Source organism: Panthera onca, chromosome B1 (genome assembly GCF_046562875.1).
Source record: "Panthera onca isolate mPanOnc1 chromosome B1, mPanOnc1 haplotype 2, whole genome shotgun sequence".
NCBI lineage: Eukaryota > Metazoa > Chordata > Mammalia > Carnivora > Felidae > Panthera > Panthera onca.
In genome coordinates, this window is record NC_138342.1 from 131,219,270 (window position 1) to 131,236,429 (window position 17,160).

The following is a 17,160-nucleotide window of genomic DNA, read 5'->3' on the forward strand; positions in this document are numbered from 1 at the left end:
TTACTCTCACATATTAACTGTAATTATACTGCATATAACTGGTGAGTTATAAATATGTAATCATAACTGTGGTTATTTATTTTGTTTCCGTCCCTTATACAAGCTCCATAAGAACCAAGATTAATGCATGTACCCCAGCACTTAGAATAGGGCAAGTCACGTGGCAGGTTCCCAATAATTATTTGCTAAATAGATGAGTGCCACCATGTTTCTATATTTCAGTCCTAGCTGGAGTAGACAGAAATTGTCATCCGAAGGCCCTGAGTTTCAGCCTCGGCTCTGTCTCTTATGAGCTGTGCCATCTAACTCCTCTGAGCCATAGTGTCTTCATTTAATAGAATTTCTGTGGAGGTTTCCAAATAAAATAATGAAGCATTCGCATGGACATTTTGTGGATGGATGTCTATCTGTCCTCTCACTAGCCCCTGCCTTTCAATGGATATTCCTCAAATCATGGCCTTTATCTAAAGGGTTAAAGTTTAAGTGGAGAAGAAGCTAACATTTTTTGAAATGTTTTTCTTTTTTTTGATGTTTATTTCTTGAGAAAGAGAACGAAAGGGAGAGAGAGAGAGAGAGAGAGAGAAAGGAGGGAGACCCAGCAGGGGAGGAGCAGAGAGAGAGGGAGACACAGAATCTGAAGCAGGCTTCAGGCTCTGAGCTGTCGGCACAGAGCCCGACGTGGGGCTCGAACTTGTGAACTGCGAGGTCATGACCTGAGCCGAAGTCGGATGCTCAACAGACTGAGCCACCCAGGCATCCCGCAATGGTTATTTTCATTATGAAAATCTCGGGAAAGGGAAAGCACAACTTCAAGCTCATGAACCTTAGTTTTAAAGTAGGATTACCATAATAGCTACAGCTGAACTGCTGAGAAGGGACGAAAAGAGGAAAGTCCTTTGTAAAGCCTGCAAATCTCTGCCTCCCCACTGGGCCTGCAGTGGCAAAAATCTTTGTGAGATGAGGGGCACAAGGCAGCAGCCAGGTGGTGTAGGGGAGAGACACTTTCCTGAGTCACCTGAGAAACAAGACATTTTAAACTGTGGGAGGGCTGGGCCTCAGGAGAGGGGAAGTGACCACTCTGTACGTCACCCTTCCCATTTCCTTCCATTAAGAAGAAAAGACAGAAGACAAGCAGTAGGTAAAACAGGATGTAAAGTTTATATACAAGAATATAATGTTTATCTGAAATATTTACAGTGTTGGTTAAAGCAATATTTTTACAACTTTTTAAGGTCAACTACTATGTATATTACAGGTAAGCTACAATGGTTGAATTTGCAAAATTAAGTAAAAAATGTTTTAAACAAAGCTTAAAGTACTCAGGTCAATTATGAAATCTGTCTGTTTGCCCTTTATTTGAAGAACTCGTGCTGTGATGGTTAATGTGCTCTTTATAAATGGAAGTACTCTACCTGGAAATGTAATAACATGCTACTGCTGTAAGTTCCCAATGAGGGTGTGAAATGACAAGTGAATTTTAAGACTTAGGCTCTGAGTCTCAGGCTGGAGCCGAGACATGTTGAGATAACAGCCAGCTTTATCTCAACGAGGTTTGTGACCCACAACAGTTTGGGCCACATTGAAAAATGAAGCTATTTGCACGTTATGGCAACCTTAGCAGAAAGTGAAAAACAGCTGACCCAAACCAAACAGAAAAACAAAAATATCAGACCCAAGTCACGGTTGTAGCTATTCAACACTAAAGCGAGCTATTTAAAAACTTCATAAAAATATTCATGATTTTATTAGTTTAAACATTTCTACATGATCTGGGTGGGGTTTTCCTTTATGTGAAAACGGCTACCCCTTCCCGAGGCCTCCTAAGGCCTTATAACTCAGGAGATGCTGGGGGGTGCAAACGTGCAAAAGGCGAGGGAAGCCGCTCCAGGCGGGGGCTGGAGCTGCAAGAGCCTGTGCTTGGGGAATGAGAGCTGAGGACCGAGCGGAGATGGTCAGCCTAGCCCTGGAGCTGGCCTGGGGGCAAACTAGCACTGCAGCTTGCGGATGCTGCGGGAGATGCGCTTGAACTCTCTCTGCCCCTTCTGCCACCGCTTCACTGAGGTGATCACCAGCTCCCCGCCCAGCTTCTGTCCCATGACCAGATAGGGCGCGTTGATGTCATTCATCTCCTCGCAGGTGCACTGCAAGCTGTCTTTGAGCCACAGCACCGACTTCTTCAGGTCCCTTTCAGACACACCATTCAGCTTGTAAATGGTCTTGCTCTTGGTCTCCAGGATGATTTTGGTATCTCTGTTGATGTAGGTTATCTCCTTCACTTTTATTTTCAGTGCTACGAAGACGAGAGGAGACAGAAGCACACTGGTTGTAATAAGGGAATAAAGTATAGAGTGGGGGCTTTCCTCACCCCGTTCCACTGCCATATTTGTTGACTTGGCCTGGGGGAGGGAAGAAGAGCTTCCTGCAACTAATGAGACTGTCAGGGGCTGAGGTGTGGGGGGTTGGGAGCTGGGGGCAGCAGGTGGCTTCATTTCTAAAGCCTCAAAGGGTTTGCCAGGCACTCTATTTCAAATCAGCCATCCTTTCAAAATTCTCTTAGCGGGACTCAATTAATTAACTTCTCTTCCTCACCCTTGTGTTCTTGTGTTTGTATGTAGGTTGCATGTGGTTCGTGCTTTCCTCAACAAATGACTTCCCCTATTGGAAACTTCAGCATGAAAAGAAATGCCTGACTCTGAGGTGAAACGTGATCCTTCTGTGGCCATAAACTTTAAACTCAATTTATTACGTTGGAGAGGTTTTTGGACAAACCTGTAAGGAAATTGTATCACACAATCATTGTTTTCTAAAGAACAGACTACAGGGAAGGAGAATTGATCTTACAGCTGCATTTGATTTGGTAAAGCAACTAAGAGAAAAAATATCCAAGACTCTAAGACCACAACATGTTTAGCTGTAAAAGTGCTTTTCTGAAGATCTCACTCTCATCTGCTGTCTTTTGACTGTCCAAGGCCAAGGCATTTGCAGATCATATATGTACTGTTTCCAAAGTGGATATGTGGACTCACTAGAATGCTAAGACCAAAAGTAAAGGGTTTACTATAAAAGACACATTTTACAGTCATGAACAATCTGGTTTGGGAAAGAAAACCCTACAAACATACATGCTGGAATTAAATTTCACGACTCCATGAAGGCAGGGAAAGGGTAAAATTTTAAGGTTGGAAAGGATCATCCAGTTAAAATCTCTTATTGATACACAAAGAACCTGAAATCCAGAGAAGTTAGTGATTTACACAAGGTCACCCACTTAGGTTGTGTCCTGGCTGAGTCTAGTTCTCAGAACCATGGTCCCCAAACCCCCTTCTTTAATACCACTGTGATTTCTTAAGGCAGCATCAAATTTCTGGTCCAGGTTACAGCATTAACATCCCTAACTGTAATGTGTCCTAAGACTGTTAACGACACTGATTAAGTGTTCCATATAGATGATGTGCCAGTGACACTTCCTGATTTTGATGGAGTTCAGTATATTATTAGTAACAGAGGAAGAGGTGTGTGTGTGTGTGTGTGTGTGTGTGTGTGTGTGTGTGTGTGTGTATAACTACTTTGGGGATCTCTCTCTCCCTCCCTCTCTCTCTGTTTCAGAAAGGGAATTTGAGTAACCATGGCTTTTCCAGCCCACCAGGAAATGACTGAAACTTAACCAGATAAATCAAAGATGCTGTGATTTGGCCAATCATTATTTTGTCTGATGTACATCTGAACCATAGTACTGAGTTCTCAGGGTTTATAAGACTTACATCATGGAACAAGTCACATGAAAAGATCACACATTCCTGTGGCCTCTGCATAAGGGGTTGGGGGTGGGAAAGATGCATGGTGGGAGAAGTGATTATATGTTGCCTGGAAGTTTGTCTATAGCACATATAGAGCATGTGTGATAGAGCACCTGGTCAAAGTAAACATTCTTGATCTCTAAATATCAGAAAACCATTACTTTTAACCAGGGGGAAGATTTATTACTCATCTTTTTCTAGCTATAAAATAATCAACTTCGCAGAAGCTTACCATGGGACCAGGCATTTCCTCCCTGAATTTTCAGCTGGGACCAAATATAGGCAATCAAAGCCCCAAAATAACTTTTTCTGCCCTGGAAGATGCGAATGGGGATGCAGGAAGTGGTAGGAGGCAGAGGTAATGATACTGTCTGATCCAACAATAGGTTGTATGCATGGGCAGGCAGTTCTGGGCTAGGAGGCATTCTGTATTTTCCCTGTACTTCAGGAGTGCAGTGGGGAAAGAGTGTGATGCTTTTGTGGATGATTTAAGTTAAATAAATCAGATTTCTACCCTTGTTCCTTCTACCCTTCCATCACTTTCCAAAGTACAGAGGCAATATGGAATACTGCTTGTAACACTTCCTATAATTCACGGTTCATTATCTCTTTAGAGACAAAATTAATGTGGGAAAATAGAAAACAAAGCTGTGAGGTAATATGTGTGTGTGATACCTTACATGCAGGGATATCCATGTTGTTTTGAAAGGTTTTCTCCTCTAAGGAGAGAGAAAACTAGGACATACCTTCCCCCCCCACACACACACTCACACACACTTTTTCTGGGGGAGGGGCTAGGTCTTGATACAGCATCCTTAGGAAGGGGGTCTTCTGTGAGGGAAGCCATAAAGCAAGCATTAATATGTGTGTGTGTGTGTGTGTGTGTATGTATGTATGTGCACATGCCTACATTTAAATCATTTTAGAGCCCCATGATATAACTAGCTTTTTCATGGAAAGTCAGGAGAGAGATCTGTATTAAATCTAATGCAAAGGACATAAGTTGCCAGAAGAAAATGACATTTTATAAACATTTTAATGTAAGTTTTGTTAAAATTATGTTTCTTTTTTGCCTTTAATCAAATCTTTTTATCATGGAAGCTCAGAAATGTGTTTGGTAAGGCTCTAGAGATCTGAGACTGCTGCTACCCGCACGCCTGCCTGCCCTCTACTACTTAGAGTTGTATATATTTAAATATAGACATACGAAACCCTATCATCGCTTTTGTGGTTCTTGCTGAGGGGACAGACTGGTTGGGACTCAGGGTCGCCTCCTTTCTTTTTTTCTTCCTTGGCAGTGTGAAGTTTTTCCTAAAGCTGTGGCTGATCGGGGATCAGCTAAGGTTAAACCTAGGACACTTCTGGAAGAGACTGGAATGGTAAGGAACAGGGACTGGACTGTTTCCAGAGTTTCAGGGACCTGGACAGGTCTGAGATTGCTGGGATGGCAAGTTGTAAGGAGAGAGTGGGAAGGTAGCTCCCAAAAGTGGGTGGTGAAGTAATTTCTCTCAGTTTCAAGGACTTTGTTGAGTATATAGAAATGTTAATACAGATCAGTTAGAATCCATTACTGTTTGATAGAGCAGGGATTATATCTGCTCGCCAGTGAGTTTGGCGCCTTCTGCCTGAACAAATACTTTTCAGGGATACCAGCCTCTCAAACACATCGAAAGGTGTCTCCTCTTGGAATGGGATGAAAACACGAATGTCCCATGGAATGTCTGGGTGACGTTCATGGCCCCTTCTGACTCCAAAGTTAGCACTGATTTCTGGGTCTAGCTGGGCTTGGCCCTTACCTCAGAGCCCTGAGGACAGTGGGTAGGTGGTGATGAAGCTCTGTGTGGACAGTGTTCATCCCTCTTTTCTCGTACAATACTCTCCTAAGGGTGGTGACCCACCCTCTGTGAATCTGGGTAACATATCACACACGTTATCTCCAAGCGCTATGTCATCATGGCGCCTTTCATATATTTTGCCAAAGTAAATTCCTAATCTTTATTTTATCTTTTTAAATTTAAGGAACTCCTCCCCCCAAATTATTAGCCTATACCTTGGACATAGTCACTAGTGATAGAATGCAGAGGATCAAAGCATTATGGGCTATGAATAAGGTAAAAATATTTCTATTTGATGCTGGAACAAACTTTTATTTTTAGCTAACTTAATGCCTTCAGTCTGTTTTTGCTGGGGCTAATATTTACATGCTTTAATTCCTGGCACACATATCTAGTGAGTGAAAGAACATGGCCCAAGATCATGCTTATTGGCAAGAAAAAGCCAAAGTGAAATGAAAAATGTGCCATTCAAAAGTCCTAATTTGAATAATTCTCAGTATTTGACTGAGACAGTACAATGAGTCTCACCTAAAAAGATACAACTCAGGCAAGATAGTTACATAGGGAGAAAACCGGGATAGAGCAAGTTAGATGACTTTGGGAAAGATAGCTATGGTAGTATTTTACCCAAGTCTTATCCAATAACATCTTAATGATTTGTACCTGTGAGTTGTACTGGCAAATAAAGCTTTTGTATGTGAAATCTTTGTTGTTGGTATATTACTTACCAAAATCATTTTTACAAAGAGTTTCCATTATGTCGTTGTCATCCTCATTTTTATTTTTGCAGGCTTCACATACCTTTGGAGCTAGAAATGTGAAAAGTTAGTAAGTTTGCTTAAAAGGGAACAGCAGGTGGCGTTTGTAAACAACTCAAAGGGGCTTATCCAGGCCAGAGTAGCAATTGTTCTGTAAGACCCCAGCTTCTGCCTCTTTGAAAAAGGATCACTCATTCCCAGGAAAATCTTCTGTGACTCCTGCTTTCTCATGGGCAAAACAAGAATGCCTATAGTTGTGTTTGAGAAATGACAGGTCAACCCCCCTCCCTGCAAAAAGGGTGTTGTGGGCACAGTGGACAGTTAACTGGGATGGGTTTTGGCTTTTTAGCTCTTCCTCCTCTCTCCTGAGACAGATTCTGTCTCTGAAATTCAAAGTTGTTCCCAAAGCTTCTCTGAGGACAAAGCACCAAAAGAAACCTGGAGGGGTTTTGGAAAATTGGTTACCACAAAACATAGCCAAAAGATTGTCTTTTTTCGGCTGCAGGACACCAGTGTGGCTCAGCCTCTGCTGGGCTCTTCAGCAGAGTCGCGTCTCAGGAAGGTCACTTCAGGATACTTTCAAGTCTGGACAGGGAGAGGTGGCTAGTGTTGCACGGGTTACATACCGGTTCTTCCCACCTTGAAACACGCCTCGGTAATTACAATAGCCTGCTCTAACCGCTTCTGTATCACCCTTGTGCTTTTTGTCAAGTCTGTGGTTGAATTAAGCTGCTTTTATTTCATGGTTATCTTCCTTCCTGTGCGGGTTCTTCTTGCCCCTCTTTCTCCATTTCAAACTGTCAGAAACAAACAACCCCCCCACCCCCTTAAAAACCCCAAACCAAAACACAACCAACCAAGCAAAAAACCTAAAGCTTTTCCTGAAGTGAATCATAACTGAAGCTAACTGTCTCTGGGGGTCTGACCAAATGTAGGAATATGCACTAGCACAATGATCAGAGAGCCTGCTAAAGGCTCTTGTAAAAGAGCCTGCTTGGGGGTGGGGTGGGGTGGGGTGGGGAGAAAACATACTGTTCCCTTTCTTGCATTTGTAATTGTGGTAGTGCTGTGTTCAAAATTTAGGAGACGTTTGATTTTCATTCATATGAAATTGAATTTTCACAGAAAAAAAACTTTATGTGACTCAAGATATCAGAGATATGTATCAAATTAGAAAAATTGCAGAGCATGTTTTGAAGACCATAAACTTTTATTCTGAAGGGGGGAGAAGGCGATTTGGAGAAATGTACTTTATAATGTTGGTGCTGGTGGTGGAAAGAAATAAAAACAAAAGTCACACACATAAAACTGTCCTTAATTCCCCTCACTCAAACAAAATGAAACATTTCCAATTAGGAGCTCTAGGAATGTATATAAAATGTTACTAACCTGTATTGGTTGGTCTGTGGTATATGTTGGACAAATGTTTGAAATATGCCAAACATTTGCAATAAATTAGAAATCTAACCAATAAGATGATTGCAAACTGGAGGTGCCTGCCAGAAAAGATTGCTGAACAACTGTGCATTTTCTTTAACCAGTGATGGCTATAGGAAAACAATTAGAGATTGAAAAGGAGAGACTGCTGGAGCCCTGCAAGGGATGAAGGAGCGCCCTTTCCATCCCCAGGGGACCTGAATCAGCTCAGACACATTGTGTATGTTTTTCTCTCAGGAAGAGTATCAAGAACCCATGAGGTTTTCATTGCTTTGATGGTTTTTGCACAGGAACTTCCCCCTCTGTTTTCTAGAAACCTGGGAAACTCTCTTTTGCATGACTTTCTCCAGTTAATTAAAACCACTCCTAAGATATAAGATGATTAGTGATAGAAGAATGCCTGGAGATGCCCTTTATGCCCTCTTCCTTAGATCACTGAGCAGTAAGTACAACCAGCGCTCAATTTCAACATGCTCCGCGAGCCAGTCCGGCTTTTATTTCCAAAACCTAAGTCGACAGAGAACAAAAAATGCCTTAAATGACTATGCGTTTTGGCTATCGTGCCTGCACGAGAATGTTTCCCTGCCTAGAATCCTGCCCGGTGGTGAGAACGTGTTGCAGGAGGCTGAGCAAGGAGCCTCTGGCCAGGGTGCTCACTACTAACTCCTCAGCACAGCACCACTTCTAATGATCTCAAAAGTGCTACCTCCTTTAAAATTAACTGTGCATCTCTAAGGGGGAAAAATGCCTTTCAGTCCTTCGCTTTTTCTTTTTTCTTTCTTTCTTTCTTTCTTTCTTTCTTTCTTTCTTTCTTTTCTTTTTCTTTTTTTTTTTTTTTTTAACTGTCTCTAAGAAAGAGCAACTGGTATAACTCAGAAGGAATGAGAGACTTGGGTGTGTGTGTGTGTGATGTCTCAAATTTGTCACGAGGACAAACTACAGCAAGAAGAACGTTTGCCTCACCTGGGACTGGTACCCCTCGCGGGAACACATCGGGATGTGGGTTGTGGGCCTCGAGATCCCCACGGAAAGCCTTAGTGGAGCTGGGTGGGGGCAAGAAGCGGGGAAGATGGGGGAAAGGCTTACCTTCCTCGGTGGCCGGCAGGAGGTGGTCGCTGCTCGCGAGGGGGATGCAGAGGTCGTTGTCCTGGGGGAAACGGTCGCACTCGAGCATGTCTGGCCAGGGGAAGCCGAAGGCGGACATGACTGGAGCGCAGCGGTCCTTCACCTGCACGCAGAGAGAGTGGCACGGTTGGATGGTTTCGTCCAGGTCATCGAGGCAGACCGGGGCGAAGAGCGAGCACAGGAACTTCTTGGTGTCTGGGTGGCACTGCTTCATGACCAGCGGGATCCAGGCGCCCGCCTGCTCCAGCACCTCCTTCATGGTCTCGTGGCCCAGCAGGTTGGGCAGCCGCATGTTCTGGTACTCTATGCCGTGGCACAGCTGCAGGTTGGCCGGGATGGGCTTGCAGTTGCTGCGCTTGTAGGAGAAGTCGGGCTGGCCGAAGAAGAGCCCGCGCGCGGAGCCCAAGCAGCAGTGCGAGGCGAGGACGAGCAGCAGCAGCGAGCCAGGGCCCTGCGGCATCGTGGGCGCGCGACCCCCGGGGGGCGGAGAGCGGAGCCGGGGAAGCAGGAGGCAGCCGGGGCGGAGTTCGTCCCGGCTCGCTCGCTCTGCTCTGGGCGGTTCGGGGGGCCTGGAAAGCGGGCGGCCGAGACGCCGGGCGCCGGGAGGACTGTGCGGGCGAGAAGCTCTCCACTCGGCTTCGCGCTGCAAGCCCGAGCTCAGCTCCGGGGGGCTCCGACCCGGGGGAGCAGAGTGAGCCACTGCTGGGGCCCAGCCAGAGTTTTCTTGGCCTTTTTTATGCAAATCTGGAGGTGGGGAGGGGGCAAGAAAGGGAGGAGCCAGTGCAGAGTAATCCGAGGAGGGTTGGTCACTACTCTCTAGGTCTTGTTTTCCGTTGAGAATGCCCCTCACGCGCTCCCTGGAAGGAAATTCTGCCCCCCTCCCCGGCTCCCCGCCCACTTTAGATGCTGCTGATCGCGTGCTCAAGGGTTGCTTTAAACAACAAACAAATAGACAAGCCTGGCAGCTGCGCCCCCCCCCCCGCCCCCCCAGCCCAGAGAGTGCGGAGCACGGTTTGCGGGAGATGGGGAAAGCTGGGGACGCGATGGGCGGCCTCGCCACCGGGTCCCGGGGGAAACGCGCTCCGCCCCCTGCAAGGCCCCGGTCGGGGGTTGTTTGACCCCAGCCTGCAGTTTCTGCTGGGACCCCGGAGCTGTGCGGCAGAACTGCATCCCTCTGAGCCGAGAGCTCAGGCTCTTTGTGCTTTTCTTCGGCTCGCGCCCGGGACCTATCGGCCCCAGGCCGCCTAGGCGAGCTTGGTTTCCTCTCCAGTCTGCAGCCACAGTTCGCAGCGTGGCCCATAACTATACCGTGTGCTGCCCCCTGCCCTTTTAAAAATCAGAATTACGAATAAAGTCGAGTGAGCAAAACTTTTACATGGAAAAGGGACTAAAACGTTGGGGTGGTTGTGTTGTTGGAATACGTCTCGATTTTGCCGTTGGGGAAATGCCTTTGCAGAATCTCGTCAGGCCCACACAAGACTGCCCACCATTTCCCGGTTTTGGATAAAAGACCTGCCCTCCCCCCCGCTCCTTAAATGAAAGGGATGACTCAACGCTCGAAGGTAGTGCGGGCCCTAACACACACCGGCTCTTGCGGCGCGGTGCTCAGGAGCGCGGAACGGAGTATAGGCCCCGTTCCTAAAGGCTAGTGCCAGGCCCATAGGACTGGCAGAGAATGCGCCAGGTGGACAGTCTGGGAAGGACTGGGGAACAGAGGAAGGAGCCCTGCCTGGAGATCCACGAGCGCTAGTCGTGGCCTTGGCAGCGTTGGTTCATTCATCCTGCACACGCCAGCGGGCACTGAGTGTGCAGAGGTGAAACAGGTTGGCCTTTGCTCTCGTGGAGCTAGGGCTCTACTACCCTTGAGGACTGCAAACAGTAAGTTTACAGCTGGAAACCGGAACTTGGGTGCCAGGAGGGGGAAAGTGAGTGTGTGTGTGTGGGGGGGGGGGGGGGGCTTCTTTCCCGGAATCACCCAAGTCTCCCCTAGGGGTAGGTCGTCTCCGCCCCCTCAGCCTCCCTAGCTGGTTGGAGGTGCTGATCCAAACAGATAATCCGCTGAGAGCGACCCCGCCAAGGTTCTTTCATATGTAAGGTAGCTCATTGTTCTTACTTCCCGGCCTCTAGGAGCTATCCACAGGCCCCGTCCGAAGCTTTCCTATTTCCCTCCTTCCGGAAAGATGCAATAGATCCGGCAGCCTTCCAGGTCCAAGTCGTCTGGCCTGCTTTGGGGTCCCAGTGCTTAGGGGAGGGGTGGCGAAAGCCCACTCAGCGTCATCGTCTATCCCTTCCTGGCCGTAAACACACCAGGAAAATCTCCGCCTGGACGGAGAGCATTATCTGGACTCCAAGAATCTATGTCCCCCAAAGTCCAGCTTCCATCTTTGATCCGGGTGCTCAGTTGGGCAAGGGCCGGGGGTGGCGGAGTGGGTGTGGGGGGCAGCAGCAGAAGGCCGCTCTTCAGCGTAACCAGCCCTGGGCCTTTTTCGTTTCTAACTAAAGCACCAAGAAGCCTAAAACTCGCATTCCCCAACACAAACAATTTTGAAAATAAACCCCACATGAAATGCACACACATCCAATCGAGCAATTAATCAGAGCCTGAGTTCTTGAGAGATGCTAGGACTTCGGTCCGGGGGCGGGAAGGGGCTCTCCCGCCTCCACCGCCCCCCAGCCCCAAAGCCCTCCCCTGGAGTCGTCTCGGCCCCTCAGACCCCTAGCGCGGGACAAAGGAGCCCCAGGCCGGTCTGGCTCGTGTAAAACGGGACACGGCCGCACACCCGGGAGCGGCCGGGAGCCGAGGAGCCCCGCCGACCCGCGCGGCCTGAGGCATTGTTTCCGGAGCCCGCGCGGCCCCGCTCGCCGCCAGGGGGCGCCGGGAGCCGCACTGGAGTCTCCAAGGCCGCCGCGCGCGGCGCCAAGCTTTGGCCTTTCAGGTTCGGAGGCCCGCGGAGCCCCTATCGCACCCGCGCCACCCTGCTTCGATCTCATCCAGCTCAGGCTGCGTCTTTCTTCCCCACCTCACGTCGCGCCCCACTCCCTCTCCCTTCAATTTTTTCACGCCTGGTCAAGCGCGTGCCCGCGTGACAGGCGCACCCACGAGACCCACAGGATTGAGGAGGAAAAGGAAAATAACCTCCCACAGAGGTCAGGACGCGAGCAAGGCCCTCCGTCTGTGTGAAAACCGCACGGACGCCGATGCCTGGTGACAATCCCGGCGAGCCTCCCCAGCCGGGGTCGCTGTGTCACCTCGGAGAGATGCGCGCACGTGGTGCTGCCGCGCGGCATCGCTTTCGCTCCCTGGCCTGTTCTGCGCTCGGGCCTCCTCAGAGCCTTGCCGTCTATCAAAAGCCAACAAAGGCTTTTGCTTTTACAAACCGAGAGCCAGCACTTACGGCCCATCCCCCGGAAGCCCCCACCCCCACCCCCACCCCCCACCGCCGACCCTCTGCCCCGTCCATTTAGTAGTAGCCCCTTTTAGGAACGGAAACTGTAGTCACCCAAACCCAGGGTAAGCGGTGGTGGGCGCTCCCTCCTCTGAAAGGGGGATGCCCATGGGTCTCTGGTGATGGGGTTGGCCATCTTCCCGCTACCCCGCGCCTGCCCCCACGATGAACGACATCCCATCCAAACGCTGCAGGCCTGGAGAAGACCATCCGTTTTCTGGGTTTGGCCCTGCTTTTCTGCCTGAGTGTTGCCGGTCGTCCAAGGCACTCAAGGATCTCCAGGCACAACCTTCCTGCCGGTCTTGCCCGAACAACTGGGCTGTGCTAGCTACAAGTTTCTGGGCAGGCAGGCCCCTCACAGTCGTGCCCAGAGGTTCTGTCCAATGGCTGGGGTCTCGAAGTCTGGGGCCGGTGGCCCCTGCATCCGCGGGGTATCGGTGGAGAGCCGGGGAAACGGCGCCTCCCACCCCCCACTCGCAAGCGCGGTCTCAGACTGAGTGGGAGGGTGAGCGAGAGTGGGAGGGTGAGCGAGAGCGGGAAGAAGCACATGTGCAATATGCCGGTTTCTTAATTCTCAAAACGGGCTACAGAAGGGCAGTCTTGAATTGGCAACAAGCTTCTGAGCCGCGAGATGACGGTGCCACTGACCGGCCTTCCTTTCGGTTGGAAGCCTGCGTTTCGACGCCCCTTACTAAAACGCTCGGCCTCCGGGGAGGCTTTAAGCCTCGAGGGCAACGCCTGAGCCGGGATGACGCAGTTGCGAGGGGCAGGCCGGGAACGGGCTCTCGGGAAGCGCCGGGAAGGACGACCTGCGGCTCGCTGGGAGGCTGCACTAACGCACCGAGGCCCCCACCCTCCCTCCGTCTCCTGAAATCCTCACTGCCACCCGGCAGGTGGGTGTGGGTGTTATCACTCTGCAAGTGAGCAGTCACGAGGACACTGAGGCACGGAGGGGTTAAGCCACTGGAACCGGGTCACACAGTGAAGTACAGCTGCTGGTGTTACGCGTGCCGTAGCTGGGTGCAGTTCCGGCCTCGGCGGCCTTTGGGGACGCGTCCAGACCAGTTGGGTGTTTCCAGCAGCGTCGTCTCTTGGCTGTCATCGCGCGCAGTCCTGCCGGGAGGGGTGGGGGGGGTGACGTCACCGCTCGTCCCGGGGCTAGGGACCCGGGCCTTCCTGGCTCCTAGCGAGACCCAAAAGCGCGCTAGCCTGGGCTTCTTTCCGTGGGATTCGCGGCAGCCGTCTGGGGGCGCCATTTCCCAAAACGGAGGGTCCCTCAAGGGTTGCCTTTCGGTTTCTGCACGCTGTTGAGGCTCTGAGGTCTTTTGCGTTTTTAAAAGTTGGCCCTGAGGCTGGCTTTTTTTTTTTTTTTTTTTTGCGGGAGGGGGGCGGTGTCAGGGGAGAAGTTAGCTTTCTTTTCGCCTTTGGCCTTCCCTCGGCTCACGCTCAGCAGTGAGGGCGCCGCCTGAGGCCGGACGGGAAGACTGTCGCCGCACGCGCAGGCGGGGCAGGTGCCAACCGCCTTCCCGTCGCGCAGCCCAAGGGTTCAGACGCGGATTTCCGATACCGAGGTCCAGGCCTGCGACGGGAGGGCCCCTACCTCTCATTTGAAGAAAACAAGAGTCCAGTCGGAAGACCAATAGTTTCCCGCCTGCTAACCCAAATTCTTGCGCCTCTCTCCTTTCAGGTTTCAAGGGGCCGGCGGGTCCCAGATTGGAGCTGAAAAAACAAACGAAGGGTCTAGGGAGGTTCTGACTCGGCGCCCCCTTTTCGCCAGGAGGGGCAAACTGGCCGAGGGAGGGCGCCAGGAGGGGCGGCGGGGACCGCGGCTTAGGTGGGCGCTGTGCCGAAGCCCGGGCGGAAGGCTCAGAGCGAAGGTTCCCCGGGGTGAGGCTGGGGCGGGCCCTGGTCCCTCTCCGCGGGCCACCTGGCGGAAGGAGAGCGAGCTATAATCGCGCGTGTCACTGTCAGCTCTCTGGTTGGTTGGTGCAAAGCCAGCGTGACCCCCCCAAGATCCAGGGGCCTCTTTGAACTGAGTGCCGCAGACTTGCTCTTTGAGAAAGGCCTTTGTAAAGCCAGTGCGGTGGGATACTTGTGGAGTTCGATAGAATGATTAAAAACAGTCGCTCCGAAATGATAAAAACAAAACAAAACCCAACCAACTAACCAAAAACCGATTTCACTTCCAATGATAATCTACTGCAACAGGTCGTTTTCTTGTTCTTCTCCAGCCACATGAGTGTTTTTTGGTCATACACTGGTTTGGGATGGACTGAGAAAGATACAGTATATTTTTCTCAGGCACATCATAGAGGCTGCCGGTGGTTGGTGCCTTGGGAAAGACCAAGTTCTGTTTCTTTTATTGTTAACCTCGATGAGAAAATGGCTGTAGATACTTGGGGAGAAAGGATGGGGCTAGGGCGTGGCTTGTCCTGCTTGCATCCCTGGACTGCTTCTGCTTTAAAAACAAAACAAAAACACAAAACCCAACCAAAGAAGACACCTGATGCTGTTCAATGACACCGATCTCTGGGAAGGAAATTCCATTTGTTTAGTGTACACGTCCTCCCCAGCTGCCTTTCGTTTACAGCATAAGGTCTCAAATTTGCTGGACCAATAGTAATTCCTTGGTCTTAGGGTTCAAAACTTTAAAATTCGTGTCAACTGTGTACGCTTAGTTCCTTTGGCACTCTTACATATTTATTGAGCACCCCATATATGTAAAGAGCTCTGTTGGATACTTTGTCTTTCTTCTTCCCTGTCCCTTACTTTCCAATTTTCCTGTCTCTTTCTGGGGTCCCAGCAGTTTATTGCTCACTGATGTGTTGCAACTGCTGATGAGACTCTTGAAATGAAGCATCTCCTAATTGCTCACGTTAGGAAATCCTGAATGGAAACAGCAAAATCCCAAGGCCATTCATAGAGGGCGGTCCAGAAGCCACAGTGTTTCTCTGGGAAGAAAGACCTGCTCCATTGTCTGATTTGAACAGCAGGGGTCACTGGCTAAGCTGGTGTTTCACTCTGGTGGGAATTTATTGCCATCAGATAAGAGCACAGAGTCAATACAATAAAGCCTGTTGGCTCTAAAGCAACAGATGGAATCTGAGTTCCTGCACACATGTACGATCTTTCCAGAGACAAATCCCAGAATAAAAAGCCTTTTGTCATTCTTACTGAACTGACTTTAGGGACACCTTTCCATACTCTGTATTTGTTTGGGTCTTCCTAATGGTAGATTTTTATGCTGCCCAAACTAAGAAATTTGTCAGATTTATTAAAATGATTCATCCTTTTTTTTTTGACATGCTCAGTTTGAGTAAACCACAGGCGTTCGCACCATCAAAGAAATCTGTAACTTAGATTTTTGGTTGATTTGGTATAACCTGTAATTTCAAACTATAGTATCCCGCATACACAGACTCAGTCCTCTGAGTTCATTGGCACTAACTGTTAACAAAGTTTCATTAGTAAGCCTAACATTTCTTAATAGTTTGTAAATCTCCATTGGTACAATGGGGAGTGAAATATTATAGAGAAATACTTCCAAATGTTAAATTGGGTTTCTGGTAGATGGCCAGTCTGCAAAGTGTCTAGTGACCAACTTGGCCATGTTGTCCAGAGCTTTGCTGTCTTCCCTTAGTGTCCTTGAAATCTTAATTAATTAAAGAAATTCACAACAAGTTCTGCCCTGGAAGGAAATAAGGAAGAAAAGAGTGCTTTTATGAGTACATTTAACTTATTATTATTTGTACTAGTTCAGAAACCTTTTTCCATGTCCAAGTTTGTCTGGACTAGAGCTTCAAAACGAACAAGATTTCTAAGGTTTTCTGTGATCAGTTCTTCCCTGGAATAAATACTGAAAGCATGTCTTTAACTCCCTCTTGTTTGGTATTATTAAGTTGGAAACTTTGACTTGTTATGCTAGTTATGGTTCCATTCAGAGGAGCTGTGTGTAGTGAGGGTGGAGGGGAGGATTAGGGAGAGGGGAAGTCAATCTTGCTTGTGCCCAGCCCCAAAATGAGATTTCTCTCATTTGGAAATCAATTTTTTTTTTCCCCTGAAAAGGCATATTATTCCCTAGGATATTCTCATGGTATCTGAAAGACTTGGACAGGTAGTCACTGGAATGATTTCTGTGGAATGTTATCATGTCACCACAGGAAGGACAATTATTCTGCCCTGCTCTTCTCTTCCCCGTAGATGATATAATTAGCAGCCTAATGCCTTAAGGAAGGAATTTTTCAAGTTCTTTGGGGTTTAATTCCATCCACCCAATCAAAAGATTATTGGGTCTCTACCATACACTGCGGGGTTATCAAAAAGTCCTTGGATGTAAGGGGTTTATGGTTTAGTATTTGTAGATAGAAATAAGATTTCCACTTCTCTGCATTTAGCTTAAAGGTGAAGATGGCACATATTTCTGTGGGTAAAGACTTTTCCCTACATTAGGATAAAGGGCTATGAAGATTACAAAGATTCTCATAGAGCAAAATATGTGTTACTGCGAAAAGGAATAACAAGGCCTAGGCATTTGCAGGTCATGTCTGAGAAACTTAGTTGCTTTTTGAATTGTGATAGAATATAGTCTTTTGTAGTCCTAAGCCTTATTAGAAAGCAATCAAAAAATCCTTCTATAAAAATCTTGAGAGATCAGTCCCTTGCCTCATATAAGACCAGCTTAAACTAACAAAGGGATTAAATTCTGTCTAGTTTATAAATTTACTTTCAGAGAACAATATTCAATGTCTTTAAAAGTCCTAAA

At 48.4% G+C, this 17,160-nt stretch overlaps 1 protein-coding gene and 1 long non-coding RNA gene across 2 annotated transcripts in view; one reads left to right on the forward strand and one right to left on the reverse strand.

Annotated features, from left to right (window-relative positions):
- Positions 1 to 1,135: 1,135 nt before the first annotated feature.
- Positions 1,136 to 9,683, reverse strand: SFRP2 (secreted frizzled related protein 2). Its single transcript, XM_060653960.3, has 3 exons — positions 8,914 to 9,683; positions 6,361 to 6,441; positions 1,136 to 2,290 (listed from the first exon to the last, which is right to left on the reverse strand). Exons 1-3 carry the CDS (start codon positions 9,410 to 9,412, stop codon positions 1,986 to 1,988), a joined length of 885 nt encoding a protein of 294 aa, XP_060509943.1. The 5' UTR covers positions 9,413 to 9,683; the 3' UTR covers positions 1,136 to 1,985.
- Positions 9,684 to 13,153: 3,470 nt separating this feature from the next.
- LOC144616129 (uncharacterized) overlaps positions 13,154 to 17,160 on the forward strand; it is a 386,882-nt gene continuing 382,875 nt past the window's right edge. Inside the window, exon 1 of the long non-coding RNA XR_013555115.2 lies at positions 13,154 to 13,291. This is a non-coding gene — a long non-coding RNA (uncharacterized LOC144616129). The remainder of the gene's footprint in view (positions 13,292 to 17,160) is intronic.

Coding starts and splice junctions, on each gene's coding strand:
- SFRP2 (XM_060653960.3), bottom strand. CDS start 9,412: ATGCCGCAGGGCCCTGGCTCGCTGCTGCTGCTCGTCCTCGCCTCGCAC. Junction 6,442..8,913: donor CCTGCCGGCCACCGAGGAAG/GTAAGCCTTTCC, acceptor TCACATTTCTAG/CTCCAAAGGTATGTGAAGCC. Junction 2,291..6,360: donor TCTTTGTAAAAATGATTTTG/GTAAGTAATATA, acceptor TCGTCTTCGTAG/CACTGAAAATAAAAGTGAAG.